This window comes from Lotus japonicus, chromosome 5, assembly GCF_012489685.1.
Source record: "Lotus japonicus ecotype B-129 chromosome 5, LjGifu_v1.2".
Classification (NCBI taxonomy): domain Eukaryota; kingdom Viridiplantae; phylum Streptophyta; class Magnoliopsida; order Fabales; family Fabaceae; genus Lotus; species Lotus japonicus.
This window is the reverse complement of record NC_080045.1, coordinates 63,040,386-63,058,603: the sequence shown is the minus strand read 5'-3', so window position 1 is coordinate 63,058,603 and position 18,218 is coordinate 63,040,386. Positions and strand designations below refer to the sequence as shown.

General features: G+C 37.9%; 3 protein-coding genes and 1 long non-coding RNA gene across 4 annotated transcripts; 3 read left to right on the top strand and 1 right to left on the bottom strand.

Annotated features, from left to right (window-relative positions):
• Positions 1–1,031: 1,031 nt before the first annotated feature.
• Positions 1,032–2,432, top strand: LOC130718246 (non-specific lipid transfer protein GPI-anchored 20-like). The gene is made up of 4 exons (XM_057568780.1): positions 1,032–1,463; positions 1,664–1,690; positions 1,805–1,873; positions 2,000–2,432. The coding sequence occupies exons 1-4, from the start codon at positions 1,118–1,120 to the stop codon at positions 2,224–2,226; spliced, it is 669 nt and encodes a 222-aa protein (XP_057424763.1). The 5' UTR covers positions 1,032–1,117; the 3' UTR covers positions 2,227–2,432.
• A 48-nt stretch (positions 2,433–2,480) lies between these two features.
• Positions 2,481–3,340, top strand: LOC130718249 (uncharacterized). The gene is made up of 2 exons (XR_009012548.1): positions 2,481–3,001; positions 3,126–3,340. It is a non-coding gene; the product is annotated as an uncharacterized LOC130718249 (long non-coding RNA).
• Positions 3,341–5,961: 2,621 nt separating this feature from the next.
• Positions 5,962–8,383, top strand: LOC130718248 (uncharacterized). The gene is made up of 2 exons (XM_057568782.1): positions 5,962–6,245; positions 8,021–8,383. The coding sequence occupies exons 1-2, from the start codon at positions 6,029–6,031 to the stop codon at positions 8,128–8,130; spliced, it is 327 nt and encodes a 108-aa protein (XP_057424765.1). The 5' UTR covers positions 5,962–6,028; the 3' UTR covers positions 8,131–8,383.
• Positions 8,384–12,688: 4,305 nt separating this feature from the next.
• LOC130719965 (uncharacterized) lies at positions 12,689–14,209 on the bottom strand. Its single transcript, XM_057570553.1, has one exon. The coding sequence runs from the start codon at positions 14,207–14,209 to the stop codon at positions 12,689–12,691; it is 1,521 nt and encodes a 506-aa protein (XP_057426536.1).
• Between the last annotated feature and the right edge of the window lie 4,009 nt (positions 14,210–18,218).

Here is an 18,218-nt window from a genome sequence, read left to right as displayed (position 1 = left end):
TTTCCGTTTGTAATGAACATAAGAGGTTAAGACCCCCATTCCATTGAAATCATGCTAGTTTGTTTGAGAGCTCACTCAATCTATACGAAAAGTTTAGTAAAATCAGCAGAAAAAAATTAAAGGTAAATCCGTATGAAAACTTGATAGCTAAATCCATAGAAAACATTTATAGTAAAATCTTCAAATTTTAATAAATTTGTACTCAATTGTTTAGATTTAGACTTTCAATTTTATGTTACTCTAATCCATCATAAATTATAGTTAGAGGATATAAAGATTTAATGACATTTGGTGTAAGAAATTGACAAAGGGATCAAATTTACTTATTTTTAAAAGTACAAGAACTTATTAGTTCGAAAAATAAATTATAGAGACCAAAATCACATAAAGTCCAATTAAGAGGACTACAAATACAATTAAGACTTTTAAAATTCTTCATCAACAATCAACATAGTTAGAGGATATCATAGCATTTATCGATAAATAACTAACTAAAGTAGAAAGAATAATCAAACTCCTCTAAAATGAACTTATCGTATCATTGATTTAACTTAAACTACGTAATCGTTTTTACTTACAAAAAGTTAAGAATCGATATGCTTTGACTGTCTCATTCTTGATAACCTCATCTTCTAAGAATTTTTTGCAAGAAAGAAATGGAAGTAGGACTCTGAGATGATGTAAATTCAGTTATCTACCTGAACTAATTAAGAATTATGACTTGACTGATAATTAAGTAGGCCAATAATAAATTGAGTATTATACATCCAACATTGCGTGACGCCAAATTAGGGTAGGAAGTTTTGGATGCCACCTGGTGAGCTTAATGTGCTTTAGACAATGTAGTCTCAGATGAGGGCCACAACATGCAAATCCTACCTACTTAAACACTTCAAATTCGCATTGAATGGTTTGGTAGTTGAGCTTCTAAACCAAATCCAAATGATTCCTAATAGTTCATTTTCCTTCCCTTCTCTTCTTCATGCCTTCTATCTATATATATATAAGTCCCCTTATCCTCCATCAAGTACACAATCATCAAACTTCAGAACCCATTTTTCTTTTGCACATCCTGAACCAACCCCACAAGCTAAAACTACAGGATTGTATAGTACACATGGCAAGTTTTGCGCCTCTCTGCCGCCTAGCTCTAGTGTTAGCCATTGCAATGGTGATGGTTGCACCAGCTTATGATGCCCAAATCAGCACGCCATGTAATGCCTCAGTGCTAAGCACTCTCTTCACACCTTGTATGAGTTTCCTCACAAGTAGCAGTGCCAATGGCTCCTCCTCGCCAACCACAGAGTGCTGCGGTGCTCTCAAGTCCCTCACAAGTAGTGGTATGGACTGTTTGTGTCTCTTGGTCACCGCCAGCATTCCCTTCAAGTTACCGATCAACAGAACCTTGGCTATCTCTCTCCCTCGTGCCTGCAACATGCCTGGTGTCCCAGTTCAATGCAAAGGTAAATTTCTTCAATCTTTTTCATTCATAGTCTGTTTACCAACACGGCTAATAGCATGTTTCAATCAACTTTTTCGTATAATTACTCAAAGTAGTCGAGTAGCTTTTCCCTAAAAGTAATTTTGGTTTTAGAATCAATTGTTGAAAGATTTCAAAACACGCTCTAAGATGTTTAACTGTTTGCCCTTGCTTATTTTGCAGCCTCTGGTTCCCCACTTCCTGCTCCAGGTAATGGCAAAACACAAAATTTCCATTTCAATATATATTTTGGCCTAGAAATAAATACACCATTTTTCTTTTTAAATATCTAACCTCTAGAATGATTTTGGTGTTTATTCACAGGACCGGGGTCTCTTGGACTATCCCCTGCATCTGCTCCCTCTGGATTTACCCCAACCCCTAGTCCTCAAGGTAATTTCACTTTAATGCAAGCACTTAAAGTTTCTTACTCTTAGTATACTAACATTATATTTTAAGTGCTAACTAAGAGTTTATTAGTTTGTTATTAACATCAGGCTCTTAATTTTCTTTGAGCAGCTTCTTCTGAACTTCCCTCACCAACTTCACCTTCATTGGCACCTCAGTCTGACACAAGTGTTCCTCTATTGACTCCACCATCTCCATCAGTGGATTCTGATACCCCATCTTCATCTACAGGAAGTGGCCGCTCCAATCTGACTCCATCATCTGCCATGACATCTTACAATGTCCCTCCTTCTGCTCTATTGATTGCACTGGGATTCGCTGTTCTCAAATACTACTAGGTTGTGTGTTTGTTATATCCTGTGATGTTCTTCCATTAGGTTGTTATATATTCTTTACAGTGTGGCTATGGCAGCATAATTTTTCTTTTCATCTAGATTGTTTTAGCCCCGCATTCGGGGAGCATTTATCAGATCAAAAAAGCATTTGTATTGTAATGTACATGAAAGGGATGTAAAATAAAGTTCTTATGATTATATTTTATTCAGCCTTGAAGTTTCACTAGTTATGTGATTTTATTCAGTACTGAAGAGACTTTAGACTAGAGGGGGAGCAATGGAACATAACAATTTTATGATTACTCGCATTTAAAGGAAAGATTGTAGGAAATACATGTGAATTTGGAATCTCATATTGAGTAATAATAGGCAAGGATAATTATCTCCCCCTACTTTCAGGTTCCCCTATCTCCTCGCTAATTAGCACAATGATCTGCCCCACAATTTTAGGTTGACCTTATTTGTGGCTCACGAGCCATGGAGTTAGCTATATATATAAATCTTGAAAAATAATCCAAAGCGAAGGGGGATAAACAAATTAAGCACTAGCAAAAGAAAACATAGAGATAGCGAGCCAGGCATACCAAAATGGCGAGAAAAAATGTTGCAATTTTGTTGATGGTGTGCCTCGTAGTCAGCAGCATTGTTGAGACGACGCAGGCGCGCCAGTTCACATCAGAAGAGTGCTACACATATTGCTACGAAAGTTGCGTCTTCCTCTCCGCCATTTGCAATTGGATGTGCAGAGGCCGCTGCAAAAACCCCATCTTCTTCGGCGGTAACTTCATTAGCTTCCTCATCATTCATTCTTACACACTCTTAGAACTTTCAATTGTATAGAAATTTAAAAAAATCCAATTAGTGTAATTAATTTAATAGTAAATTTTTGAAATGACTTTCAGGTGATGGTGAAGAGAACTTGTCTCCCCAGGTAGGAGTTGGGGCATGATTGAATGCACTTAGCATGGTGAAATGCAAGGCTTTTCTCATGAACTAGGACATAACTTAGGAGTATTAATTATGTTGTTTTCCTCCTTCCCTCTTGTCATTTGTAACCATAATGATTAATTATTCTTTCATACCATCAATGAATCATTTTTTCCCTGGTTGCCGTTTATTTTGGGTCATATATTCCTAAATATGAACGTATATAGGCTAATATGGGTTATCAAGTTTAAGGACAGATTTGCTACTTAAGCTGAAATGGGAAGATTAAAGTTAACAACTTAACATTGATGTTGGTTGGTCCGGAGTGGACGGCACTGGATTCGGGCGGGTAGCGAGGGATCACAATGGAAAACTTCTGGTTGCTGCTTCTCAGTTGCAGGTTTCATGTGTGGATCCTATGGTGGTTGAAGCGTTGGCACTCCGATGAGCTTTGTCAACCATTTACGAGCTAAAATCAATAATTCATATATGTGGGTCTTCTATAATATTAGACATATATTTAAATAAGATGTTTTTTTTATTTAAAAAAAGTAAGTGATTTTTTTTAAAAAGTGATAGGTTTAAACTGCTTTTTAACCTTTAAAAAATGATAGGTTTAAACTGCTTTTAAACCTTTGGTTTTGTCTATTTCTCACAACTTCACAAGTTTTGACCTGGTTCAACGAGTTCATGACCGATTCTTACCAACTCTGAAATCTACCGATTTTTTCTTCAAATGAACTAGTTGCTTGTACGTTTCCCCTAGTCATATCGGCTGGTTTGATTACGGTAACAATGCGCTATACGCATATTCTGAATGAGTTCTAATATGGTTTCATCGTATATCCTAAGTTTTGTTCTTCTGACTTTCCTATCAATTGAAGCCCTTAACTAGTTCCTGACGTCTGTTAGCGTCGAAAAAATAGTTCTTACAATAAATAAAATAGGAATGTTTACAAGTCACATTAGGCATCCATCTTTACTTTTCTCCATTAAGTAAGCCCTTAAATAGAGATTAGTGAAAAACAAAAAGTTGGATGAAACTCACCTACGAAAAATAGGTTGAGGACCCTATTGCTATTTTATTAAGTATATAGACTGATTTGATAACCCTTATAAACATCCCATATGAACTTTGGCCACTTGGGGATTCACTCCACTACTTTCCCTTATTCTTAATCTTCAAGCTCGAGTGATGTGTCTCCCTTAACAAAGTATAGATGATTGTCATTTATTTCAAGTAGCAAATTTTCTTCCAAGTTCAATGTCATATGGCCATATGGGTCCATATACATGCATGTAAGGCCATGCAGCTGGTAGGAAATGCATTATGACAATTGTGGATTACTCCACACGATTTACTTGGATTTGTTTGCTTTAAATTCAAGGCTAAAGACTTCTAATTCTGATACCCATATTAGATTTGTAAGCTGGTCAAGAATCAAGTGCCAACATCAAATTAATGTCTTAGGTCAGATAATATAAAGGAACTCCCACTGAGTTTGTTAGCCAGTAGGGTGCAATGCACCAATTCTCATGTGTTGAGATGCCACAACAGAGTTAAGTGGTTGAACATCAACACCAACATTTGTTAAATGTTGCTAGGGTATCTTATACTTCCAATCCAAATTACCAAATTTAATTTGGTGAGAGTGATTCTTCTCACTACTGATTCATAATCAATAGGTTGCCTTCAGTTCACCAGTACTAAAATACAACTCACCTTGTTGTATGATAAGCTGCTAGATTATAGCTCAATGAACACCTTTGACTACCTATGTTACCCGGTCACAAAGAACAAGAACAGCCTTTACCCCTCAGCTAACCCCAACCATATTCATTGGCTAGAAAGCTTATAAGGGCCTAAGGGGTGTTTTTTAATGAGAATGTTTTTCCATTTCACACTGTCTAATGAGTTTAAAAACTAAACACTACATATATGATCAAAACAAAGTTAAAGAGAGGGGCAAGCACTCATGCTCACTCTCCACGGAATTCATCTGACCTTAACATCAACAATTGATCTTATTGAGCTATCACAAAAATCTGAGATGCATGGAACAACTTCCCTTATAATCAGTGTTCTCTGCATTTTGTTCTGTCTACTAATATGTTACTCGCAGAACTAATTTCTTGGTCTTCACGTGTTATAGGTTCAGATTGTAATTCAACAGGTGGCCGGAAGTATATGGAACATACTCAGAATTGAGGCTGAACTTTTTTCATTAGAATCTCAGGCTGATAAAATTTACCAAATACAAAATGGCCTTAGGGTAATTAAGGTTAAATGATAGATAAAATAGTGTGGCTCCATATTGTCTTATGGATTATATTTCTCATTTCATCTATGTGCAACTTCTAAACACACTCGCTCACGCGTAAGATTAGAACATCTATAGGTACCTCATACACAAGTGGTCTCCACTAAACGGATCTGGGATAGACTCTGATACTATATTAGAATTTAGGAAACTTAACCAAAAAGCTAACTCAAGAGTTGAGAATTATCTTCTCATATATAAGAGCTATTTTTGTCTCATCTCTCATCTGTCGTCAATGTGAGACTTATCAACATAAGTCGTTAGACCAAATTAGATCTATCCTCTCAATTTGACCTGTGTCAATTTTGTATTAGGGTATTACAGAACATACATAACTGTAGTCTTGACAAATTCTTAGCGCGAGGAGTGTTGGTTTTTGTTAAAATTAGCACAAGAACCCCAAATTTTAGCAACGAATGTTGACCCTATTAATGGCTGAGAATCCATGAACAGAGCTATATATATATGCATGCCATGTTAATGTTGAAAATTGAGAAGGAGGAAATTCAAAAAAACCAAACACATATATTGATACTGAGAGTGAGGCATACCAAAAAATGGCGAGCAATAAATTGGTTGCAATGTTGTTGATGGTGTGCCTCATAGTGGCTGCTGGAGCTGTTGAGACGAATGACAAGAAGGATGATAGTAACGAGATAACACCACAGGCTACATCAGAACAATGCTTCCGTTATTGCTACAAGGCATGTGCCTTGCCCGCTGGCTTCTGCAATTGGATGTGTGGTCTGCGCTGCAAAAACCCAATCTTCTTCGGTAAGTAAAAAAAAGTGCTACTCTTTTACATTTTTATTAGTCAATTAGTCATAAATCTTCGATAGACATTAGAGTATTAGACTAACATAAATTTTAACCAATTGAAAAAAATTAGTGTCTTTAATCTTTGATAATTTAGTTGGTATTTTATCATTTTTTTAGCCTGAAATGTCACACGTGATATAACGTACTCATTAGATACGGATGCACATTATTTTGTTGGATGAATGAAAGAAAATATTTTTTAACTTAAGATCCTCCTTTGATTCAGTGTCTTAACTCGAATACATACCTTAACATAAGATCTGACACTCTTTAAGCAGCTAGCTTTAATGCAAGAAAATTTAAGATACACCATCTTAAGATAAGTACAGCTCTAAGGTACTGCTGCATTAGAGATGCTCTTAGAAAAAGAGTGTCGGATGGAATGTTGCTAGCACTCTTCAATAATAATTTTCAACAAATATACCAAATTTCATAAGATTAAGATAAAGAAAAAACTTACAACATGAATGTCAGGATTTAAAAATTTGGAAAACAAAATAAAACATGAAAATGAACAAAATTGGGATTTTCTATTTTAAAAAGGCTTAAATATGTCGGAGGCCCCTCTAAAATAAGGCTTCTTTGGTTTAAGCCCCTCTAAAATAATTTTGTGGGAATACACCCCTATTGTGAAAATAATACCCAGCTTTTGGCCCCTGCCGTTTACTTCCGTCAGTTAAGTGCTGAGTCAGTTAACGGAAGCTGATGTGGCAACCTAGGTGGAATTACATATTTTTTAAATAAAATAAAAAAACACCCTAACTAAATCCCCAGCCGTAATCCCTAAATTAAAAACCCAATCCCCAAAACTTAACCCCTAAATTAAAACCCAATCCCCAATTAACGTTAGAAACCACTCTGTATTTAGCCTCTACCTTATCTCTGTTTCTTTCAGCCTCTACCTTCTTCAATTTAGCCTCATATTTCTTCAATTCACCCTTGTATTTCTTCAATTCAGCATCAAACTTCTCTTTCACTGTAGCATTCCAGTGCTCCCCTTCATCTTGCAAAAGTTCCTCTGATGATGCAGTATTGCAGTAACATTTTTGCTCATTATGCAAAAATTATCAATTCAAATTACAGCAGAGAGGGGAAATTGCAGATAGCAGGGTTTAAACTAATTTAGGAAAATTAAGTGGGAAAGCTTGCAGATTTAGGGGAAAGCTTGATAAAAATATGAAGGCTCCAAATATTAAAAGAAAAGTAAAAGTAAGAAAGACATTGGAGAGGCTAGATGAGGACGAAGAAGATGACAAGGAACGAATTGGTGTTTCCCTCTTCTCTGCGCTGCCATTGTTCACCTTCTTCATGCTTTTCGACCTGCTCTTCTTCTTTCTTCTTCACATTCGACCAGATCCTCTTGTTTCTTCTCCAATCTTCTTCTCAACCATCGACAGTTTAGGGTTTTTAATTTGGGGGAATTTTTTTTAAAAAAAAAAAAACTGGAATTCCATCATGGCTGCTTAGTCAGATGTATTTATGGCAAAACTAGTTTGCCACGTCAGCTTCCGTTAACTGACTCAGCACTTAACTGACGGAAGTAAACGGCAGGGGCCAAAAGCTGGGTATTATTTTCACAATAGGGGTGTATTCCCACAAAAATATTTTAGAGGGGCTTAAACCAAAGAAGCCTTATTTTAGAGGGGCATCCGACATATTTAAGCCTTTTAAAAATTATTAAACTTTTTTTTTTGGTCAATGTGAACTGATTTATTTATATAATCTTGAAGGCCCAGGCAAACCAGGCCAGTCCAGTAGTCTAATTGTAAGCCAGTCTCCAGTCCAGTCTCCAATGCCAAGCATGTCAATGGCGGAAGAGCACAACAAGAAGTTGCATTAATTCACTATGACCTGCAAGAAATGAAATTGAAGGATATGAGGCGAAGAAGCATGATTTGCAGAATGAGCTTAAGCAGAATGCAAGGCTTTCTCATGAACTAGGACATAACTTTGTATCAATATATCATATATATCTTGTTTTCCTCCTTCTCCTCGCTTCTGATTTGTTAATTACCATGATGATTAATGAATTATTTTATTTATTACTAAAATCATAATACCATTAATGAATCATTTTCCCTTGTTGTTGTGTACTCTAAGTTGCTTATAATCGGTTAATCTGCATGTATTGGTTACATGAGTCATGGATATTTAAATTGACAAGTCACAATTTTATTAATGCTAGTTAATTGATTAGTTTAATCTATATATATATATATATATATTTTTTTTTTTGGTACATGTCGTTAAATAAAAAGAAAACTAAGGTCTCACATAGGAGACACCCATAACATCAGCTAGCAAGAGAAAGCTCATCCCTTCTGGCGGTTGTTGAATAATCACGAGTTTGTTATTCTGTTGCGCCCCATGTTTTGCTAGGAAATCAGCACAAGCGTTCCCCTCCCGGAGAGTATGGTAAAGCTGCACATCCCACGCACGATCTAAGAGGTCCTTAATATCCCATATAAGGGAAGCATACGTGTGTCTCTGCGAAGGGTTTGACAACACAAGATTCATAGCATCGAGGGAATCCGATTGACATTCCACCTTACGAGCGCCATAGTCCCAGGCTAGGTTCAAACCATAATAGATTGCAAGCAGCTCTTGGTGTAGAATATTTGGGTCATCCCAAAAACCAAAAAAGCCTCCAAACCATTGTCCCAAGCCGCTGCGAAGACAGCCACCATACCCACCTCTCTTGGGGTTATCCATCACACTACCATCCACATTAATGACCATGCTATGCTCATCCCGAGGAAGCCATGAAACCAGCCTTGGAGGAGCCGCGAGACCCACCGTACCAGGCTCCCCGAAACAGTAGCTCAAATCAGAAGCCATGGCCGTAATATTGGAAGCAAGAAGATGAATGTTCAGCTGCGTGTGCTCCATGCAAAATGAGCACCGAGCCCTCCAAATCCACCACAAAGTTGCTGCTGCAATAGGGTTGGAGTCCACTAGCATGTCTCGAAGCCAAGCGCTGCAATCTGGAGTGCCAAACGAAGGTCCTGTCGTTGTAAAGCCCATGCGCCGCCAGACCCGCAAAGCTTGGTCACAATCACGAAGGCAATGGAGGACCGTTTCTTCACCGGCATTGCACAAGGTGCACCTATCAGACGCAGCCATACCCCTCTGAAATCGGCAGGCATTTGTTGGAAGGGCATTCTGCACCGCTAGCCAGACAAGCAAAGAGCACTTCAAAGGTGTTTTTAAACGCCAAATCCAGGTCCAATTCAGAGAGTTGTCACCAGGAGCTGCAAGCATACGTTGGCTAATAATCCAATTATAGCCAGAAGCCGTGGAATACTCTCCTGTGATGTGCCCAGACCAACAAACACTATCTGCAACTCCAGGATTGATTCTACCAGCAACCTCATTAATAATAGCAACCAAGTTATCAGGTAATATCGTCCATAACCGTTCCAACCGCCAGTGCTCACCATCCCAAATATCCTTTAATTGCAGCTCTACATCATAAAAATGTACAAAGTCCACAAGCTGACACAGCGGCTGAGGAGTGCACCAGGGTGTATGCCAGAAAGATGACAAGCCATTACCAATCTTAAATTCAAAGCCAGGACGCAACACCTCTCTAGCCTTCAAGAAACCCCTCCAAACTGACGATCCTTGGTTCTCAATTGCAAGCAAAAAAGAACAATTTGGAAAATACCGAGCTTTCATAAGTTGCACCCAGGGTTTATTAGAGTCCACAAGGATCTCCCACACATGCTTACCCAATAAAGCCACATTATGGTCTCTAGCTTTTCTCAAACCTAAGCCACCAAGTCTCTTTGGGAGAGCAATACGATCCCACCCAGCCAAGTGAATACCACGGCCATCCCTATTTTTCCAAATAAAATTCCTGACAGTAGCATCCAGTTTGTCACACACACCCTGAGGCATCCATACCTGACTCATACAATAGGTTGGCATAGCAGTAAGAACTGATTGTGCCAGAGTTACTCTTCCTGCTCTATTCAAGAGTTTGCACTTCCAACCCGCCAAGCGAGAATTAATTCTATCAAAAATAAAATTAAAATCCTGCTTATTAATCCTCTTCTGGAAAATAGGAAAACCCAAATACCTGCCAATATCAGAAGTAAATTGAAAGCCAGCAATACCAACAATTCTGTTTTTTTTCTGGGTACTCAGCCCTGCATACCCCAAGATTTTGGATTTCGCTTCATTAACCTTCAAGCCTGATGCATTACAAAAATTATCTAGCAGCTCCTTTAAGCAAGCCACTTGGCTGTCCTTCGCTTTAACAAAGAGAAGAACATCATCTGCAAAAAAGAGATGGGACAAACCAGGGCCATTTCGAACTGTACAAATGGGATCCCACCTCCCCTCCTGAACTGCAGTAGAAATCGCAGAACTGAACCTTTCCATGCAAAGAACAAAGAGATATGGAGATAGAGGGTCCCCTTGACGAAGTCCCCGCTTTGCAGCAAACGACTGCAATCGCTCACCATTCCACAAAATAGATAACTGAGATGTTGTAACACAATGCATAATGAGATCCACAAGAGAAGGTGGGAAGGCAAAAGCCACCAAAGTTTCCCTCAAGAAACGCCAGTCAACCCGATCATAAGCCTTCTCAAGATCAAGTTTAAACACCAAGTTTCCGTTTTTCCTGCGGCCCTTTTGTTGATGATGCACTATCTCCTGAAGGGCAATAGCATTATCACTAGTGCTCCTTCCAGGGATAAAACTACTCTGCATAGGGCTAATAATCTCATTAAGGATAGGCCTGATTCTATTCACAATAATTTTTGTGATGAGCTTATAAATCACGTTGCACAAGCTGATAGGCCTGAAATCCTTAAAAGAGATGGGGCAATCCAATTTTGGGATGAGAGCTATAAGAGTTTCCCCTAGAGTAGGATCAAACTGTTTAGTCTGAAAAGCATTTTTAACACACTGATAAACTGCATCACCTACCACATCCCAATATGTTTTGTAGAAGAAAGCATGAAAACCATCTGACCCTGGAGCTTTGAATGACCCCATGTGCTGAAGAGCCATATAGACCTCATCTTTGGTGACTTCTCGCTCAAGATCCGGAATAAAATGCGCAGGGATAGGGAGCAATCCCGGAGTTGGCAAGCAGGATGTATCCACCTCAACTGTTTCTGCAAACAAAGATTTAAAGTAGTCAATAGCGCCTTGCTGAAGAGTTTCTACGTCATCACACCAAACTCCGTTTGGGAGATTAAGCCCCAGAATGCGGTTTCTCTTCCTGCGAATAACAGTTTGAGCATGAAAGAAAGCTGTGTTCCGATCTCCATATTTAACCCATTTTTCTCTAGATTTTTGGAACCATAACATTTCTTCTTGGGCCAAGATCTCATTATATTCTTTCTTGAGACTATTAAGTGAATGTAGTAACGCCACCGAGTCCACTGTTTCAAGTCTCAATTGAATCGACGCCATACAATTCTCAATATGCCTCTTACGCCGGAAAATGTTGCCAAAAGTCTTCTTATTAAATTCTATAGAATCGGTTTTCACCTCATGAAGAGCCGTCAGCACATCCGGCCCTCCTTTCTGCCAAGCCTCTTGAACAACATCACCATATAGAGGATGCATAGCCCAGGCTGCTTCAAATCGGAATGGTCGATTCCCCATATTCTCAATTTTTCTCCCACACCGAAGAAGAATGGGACTATGGTCTGAATGGAGTCTGGGAAGGACCTCAATTCCACCCTCCGGGAAAGCCACACGCCAAGGAAGAGAAGCCACAGCACGATCAAGTCGTTTGTGGACAGGAGCCTGACCTTGACAGTGTCGGAACCAAGTGAAAGCCATACCAGTTGCACCAATATCCACCAAGTTGCAAGAATTCAGATTATCAAGAAACGTCTGCGCTCTTGAATGAGAAAAAATACCACCACGTTGTTCGGTTGAGGCCAAGGTGTCATTAAAATCACCCACTAAAACCCATGGAGTAGAGATCGTAGAAGCCACACCCCGCAGATGATTCCAGAGAAACTGTCTATTAATGGGAATAGGGCTCGCATATACTCCTGAACAAACCCATTGAAGATTGCCAATAGAGATGGATAAGGTAATAACCTGAGCATGAGAGGCCAAAACACTCACAGAACCAGCTATATCATTCAGTGCCAGCGCCCAGATTCCCCCCGCTTGGCCTTGAGCCTCTTCAAAAGCAACAGAACTGTAGCCTAGTTTAGTCCAGAAATTTTGAAGACGGCTGAATTGGACATGAGTTTCCAGAATAAAACAAATATTTGGCTTATGTTTCTTCAGCATCTCTTTTAAATTCCTCTTAGATACTGCATTCGCGGCACCACGCACATTCCATGAGAGAACATTGAAATCTGGTTGTACAATCATTAAAAACAATTTAAACGCGAACCAGAACACACAGCAATCCGATGCTACGTTGTGCTAATGTTGGGCTCCTGCCCAGGCGCAATCTCATCCGTGCTAATTGACTCTGTAGGCTGCACTCCACATGCCACTTCCATCTCATGATCACCTCCCTGTGAGTTATCAGGAGGACGAGACCCATAAGCTACTGCCGATTGGGTTCCTGCCTTAAAAACACCATCTATCATCTCTGTAGCCATGGGACAAACTGGCACAGGAGCTTGTTGATTGTCCCCTGTCCGTTGAACCTGTTCGCGGACTTTGGCCCCAGTATCTTTTTCTACGTTTATTATTTGACTTGTTGATCCCATGTGAAAATTTGGAACAGATCCCAACAGGTTTGAATTTTGGGTCTTGGCATTATCTTTTTCTGCTCTAGTGGGTCCCTCTTTCCGTTTCTTAATCCACACTTTTTCCCCAACAAATTTCCCTTGCCTAGTGTGGTCCCTACCTGTCTCCTCCTGCTGCTTGCCCTTATTAATATCATCCTCAATAGCCACGTGCGTTGACTTCCCCTGAGGAGCCAGGATACCATTCCCTTTTAATTCCTGATTTGGTGGAGCTTTATTTTTTTCCATTAATGTCTGGAGATTCTTTCCATTACTTGGCTGATTCTTAGGGCCACGTTTCTTCTTTGTAACAACCATCCATTCTCCTAAAATTTCACAATCTGCATCTGGCATATTATGTGGCTTCTCCATAATAAACACATCATTGACCATTAAACCCCCAGGAATAATTCCCTGAGAATCCGCCCCCATGAGTACATCAGTTTCTATGTTTTGCGAATTATCCTCCTGAATGTTCGCTCCAGCCGTCGGTGCACTAGGGTTTGGCGTATCTTGCTGGCTTTGTGACGGCGGCGCCTCCTGTTCCTTTAGCATGGCAGTTGGTGTACCTGAGGTGCAATCTCTTCCCCTGTGTCCATAGCAACCACACTTGGAGCAGATGATGTGCAATCCCTCATACTCAACCTTGTACCAGAATCCCTCAATGCAGATTTTGCCAATCACAGGTTTAGCTAGATCCAACTCCACACATATCCTTGCAAACTTTCCCCGCTCCGCTCGAAGCGTATTGCCATCCACTCGTATAGGTTTTCCCACTGCAGTAGCCACGCCAAGAAGGAAACTCTCATCATAGAACACCACATTTAGTCCTGGAATGCGAATCCACGCAAGAGTTTTAGAGACTTTTGCCAGAGGTGACAAGAAATCCTTATTCCATGTAGACACTGCTAGATAATGATCAAATATCATCCAAGGCCCACCCTCCATAACCTTTGTTCTGTCAGCGGCAAGATCAAATTTCACCATAAAGAAACCATTGTCAATGTCTAGCAGATCAAAATCAGCCGTAAGTCTCCACACTGCTGAGAGGCGAGACTTCATGGTTCTATAGCCCAACTTCTTTCCCAGTAGTGATACTACCAAAGCTTCTTGCCATGGATAGCACAACTCCTTGATCGCATCCGCATCTGTGATCACTTGTGGCAGCATAGGGTTGTCATTATAGTGAACGATCTTCATCTTTCCTTGTTCAACCAAGCTAACAGCTGTCTTGGCTGGGGGTGCTACCTTTCCCCCTAGCAATTTGTCTCGAAAGGACGTCTTCCCCCAGGCTTGATTTGCCCCACTGCCTTGTTGTTGCGAACGAAGAAGGCCATCGCCTTCTGAGAAAGCCTCTATAAACCCTAGCAGAGTCTATAAGATAGATGTAACTTATATATATATATATGTAAAGCTCACTTGAGCTTTTGCATTAAACTCATTAGCAAAGAGTATTAAATGCATTAAACCATATAATTCTCAAATTAAAAACTAAAAAAATTATTGTCAATATTAAAAATTAATTTTGTTAAAAAAAATGAAATTTTCTTTAGTTTTGCATTTGAAAATATTGAAAATTAAAATTAGTTAATAATAAAATAATATTTTTAATAAATAATGTAGATAAATAGTTTTAAAATTAAAATGCGCCGCTAAAATGAATTTAAAGTTAACTATAACATATATGTGCATTATTGAAAAAATATCTAATAATTATTTTGATCTATGATATATTAGTAAAAATTACTTATCCATGAGAGGGTTGTTCTCATGAATCATTTGCTATTAATAATATTCATCTTTTGTTGTAAAAAAAAATTACTTAAGAAAGCATAATAGAGAAAAATAATAATGGTCAAAGTTGAATAAATGTTCGTTGTGAGAGGCATATCCATTTAATGTGATCGTAGAACCTCGAGAGATTATAAGTCTCTTGGCTATCGGCTTTGAGAAAACATTCGGAAACCAAATAAGTTAAATAAATTTAAATTCGCTTGATAATATTTTAAGCTATTTATGTTATCACTTATCATAATTCTAAAATTTAAAATTAATTTATTCTTCTTGACCTTGACAAGTCACAACAAATGACTTTCTTGGTAAAAAGTTGGATTGGGCGAGCCCCCCCACACCCTAGAGGAACTTGCCCAGAGACGAATAAGACCTAAAAGAGAGGAACTCGCTAGGGGCGAGAGAAAGGACTTAGGAGATTAGGGACCCCCTTAGGGCAAGTGCCAGGGGCGGTTGATGTATGTAAGGGAGTTGGGCCGAGTGAGGTACGACCTAACAAGCCCCATTAGTGGCAAAGTTAGGGTTTCATGTAACCTCTATAAAAGGGGACTTTATGATCATTGCAAAGGATCATTCGTCATTTATTCTAAAGGATTAGGCTATTATTAGACTCATGCTTTACTAGGGTTTGAGGTTTATACCATTCTTGAGTGTTCATTTCCAGAACAAAAGTATAAAAAATGATATTAAAATTTATTTCATGACACTAGCACTTAACATTTTTTTACGTAATTTAAATATTTCAAATTAACTTAATAATTTTTCATAAACTTTTTTATTTCTAAAAATCATTTCTATACTAATAATTAAATATCAATAATAAAATTTGAGTAATATTAATTATTTATACAAAAAAATATAATAATATTTATTGAAATGTCTTAACACAGTTTATTTACAATTATAATTAAAAAATATCTTTTTATTTATTTAAACTATAATAATTTATATATAATGTTAAAAAATATTGTAAGTAGTTATTAGTTATTTTCCGAAGCACCAAAAAGTTTAACTATTAGTTATTCAGTTATTTAGTTTGTCAACGGTACATATAGTTAAGTTCATGTAGATGACATTCGATCAGACACATCAAGTCCAATAACTTTTTTTTTGAAATGAAGTCCAAAAACTAAATGTAGATGAATTCATTGACCTCAGTTTTAATTCATTGAATTCAATTTTATCCTCTCTTCTCCTCTCCACCCATATTTTTTAGTTTATGTGACTTCTAATATGGTTTAAAAGATTAGATCTATTTTTACACGCTCATTTGTACCCCTCTCCATACGTTTCTTATCATCAGTCTCATTTTTTAGTTTTTTTGCTACTCCTCCTTCTGTCCTTCATTATAAGTCGTTTTTACCTAATTCTCTAGAATTAAAAATTTATTTAAAATTAATTTATAATAATAAATTTATAGTTCTTTTTAATAATTTTCCTAAATTACCCTCTTAAAAAGATTCTCTCCTTATTGATGTTCCGAGTAAACAGCCATTTTGGTCCCTGAATGTGTTCACTTATGACGGACTGGTCCTTATATTTTGGAAATGGTTGTTTTTCATCCCTGAATGTGTTGCCGTCGGTCAAGTTCATCCTTGGTTGAGTTTTCCGTTAGTCCCTGAGACGGAAAGTCCAAGTGTCACAATTTTTGCCACTTTGGCTTGACAACTCAGATCTTGTTATGTCACTTTAGTCAATTTAGTCCCCCTAAGAAAAAACAAAAACTCTGAGTTCATAAAAAATAAATATAAAAAAAGAAACTCAACATATCCATCATGTTCATCAATCTTCATCTTCTTCATCATCTTACCCAGAAAAAAGAAAACATATTCATATCCCAAACATCATCTTTTTCATGTTAATCTCTTTTCCAAACAAAACCCCAAATCTTAAAAAAACCCAACTGGTCAAGATACATGTGCAACAAACAAAGGTTTTAATTGCAGTGCTGACAACATGAGATCGAACCAGTAAACCCGCCTGCCCCATTTGATCACTACCAATTTCTAAGCAAATTGAAAAATGTAATAATGACTGAAAGAAAACAACATACTGAGATAAAACAACATGCTGAATTCAATTACAGTAGTAACGACACTTGTTGATCAAAGAGGATCCATTAGACCATAAGAACAATAGAGTAGTCACTAGTCAGTGCAAGTATCACTAGGTGGCAGATCAAAGTGAGGAGGTGGTATTCAAGCAATTCAAACAAATTAATATGAAAAACACAGGAAGAATAAGCACACAAGGTGAACAACACAGGAATGCAGAAAATAATTGAAACCGAAAAAGGACTCAAAAACCAAAGACCCATTTTGAAGTTAAAATTATGGAAATGAAGAATAAGAAACGATAGAGCAAGAAATGGAACAGAAAATTAGGGGAACAGAAAACCAGTACCTATGCACTTCCCAATCGATTTCCTCAACAAGCGTGGAATCAACAACAACCACCACCAAACACTCCTCAAAACCCCAATTTTCAACAACACATTCCTCAAAACCCCAATTTTCCATCACCCATTTCTCAAAACCCCAACTTCCAACGACCCAGTTCTCAAAACCCAACTTTCAGCCACCCCCGAGTCCCAATCGATGGAACAATCAAAACCAGTGGAACCCTCGGACTCAGGGGTCCCTAATCCGCAAAATGGAAACTCTAACCAAGCTCTGGTTCAAGTGCAAGCTCCTATTTGATTTGTATGGCCAAACGAAAGAAGAAAGAAGCATGGTGATAGTGGTGGTACTTCATAGAGGAAGAAAAAAGCATGGTGATGGTGTGGTGAAGATGATGAAGAGGAGGAAGATAAAGAAGATGAAGAAGAGGAAGAAGAAGCATAAGTGAGGGACGAGTTTGACCGTGTTTTAGGAGGAAAAAAGAAAATGTGCCAAGTAGGATGCTAGCATGGAAAAAAATGTGCCAGTTGGACTTTTCCGTCTCAGGGACTAACGGAAAACTCAACCAAGGATGAACTTGACCGACGGCAACACATTCAGGGATGAAAAACAACCATTTCCAAAATATAAGGACCAGTCCGTCATAAGTGAACACATTCAAGGACCAAAATGGCTGTTTACTCTTGATGTTCCACTATCCTTATATAATTGTGGTCTTGGAAATAAAGCAAAATTTTAAAAAGTGAAAAAATCTTTTAATGTTAAATATTACTACTAAGTATAAGAATAGACATGCAAAAAATAATAAATACTTCATTGATATTGTAAAGTGACTTAAGTACTAAGAGCATCTACATCCATCATATTCACTAAAATATCAACACTTCATTTTTTACAATTCTCCATAATGTCACATCATCTACATCACTTTAAAAGTTTCTATAGTGGATCCCACCATCAATATCATATTTGTATATTTTATTATTTATATACAATTATATTAATGGTAAGTGCTTCTA

What these genes read in the sequence shown, in the direction of transcription:
- LOC130719965 (XM_057570553.1), bottom strand. Translation starts at nt 14,209, where the DNA reads ATGAAGATCGTTCACTATAATGACAACCCTATGCTGCCACAAGTGATC.
- LOC130718246 (XM_057568780.1), top strand. Translation starts at nt 1,118, where the DNA reads ATGGCAAGTTTTGCGCCTCTCTGCCGCCTAGCTCTAGTGTTAGCCATT. An exon ending in TGTCCCAGTTCAATGCAAAG is followed by an intron (nt 1,464 to 1,663) that starts GTAAATTTCTTC and finishes CTTATTTTGCAG; the next exon opens with CCTCTGGTTCCCCACTTCCT. An exon ending in CCCAACCCCTAGTCCTCAAG is followed by an intron (nt 1,874 to 1,999) that starts GTAATTTCACTT and finishes TTCTTTGAGCAG; the next exon opens with CTTCTTCTGAACTTCCCTCA.
- LOC130718248 (XM_057568782.1), top strand. Translation starts at nt 6,029, where the DNA reads ATGGCGAGCAATAAATTGGTTGCAATGTTGTTGATGGTGTGCCTCATA. An exon ending in CAAAAACCCAATCTTCTTCG is followed by an intron (nt 6,246 to 8,020) that starts GTAAGTAAAAAA and finishes ATAATCTTGAAG; the next exon opens with GCCCAGGCAAACCAGGCCAG.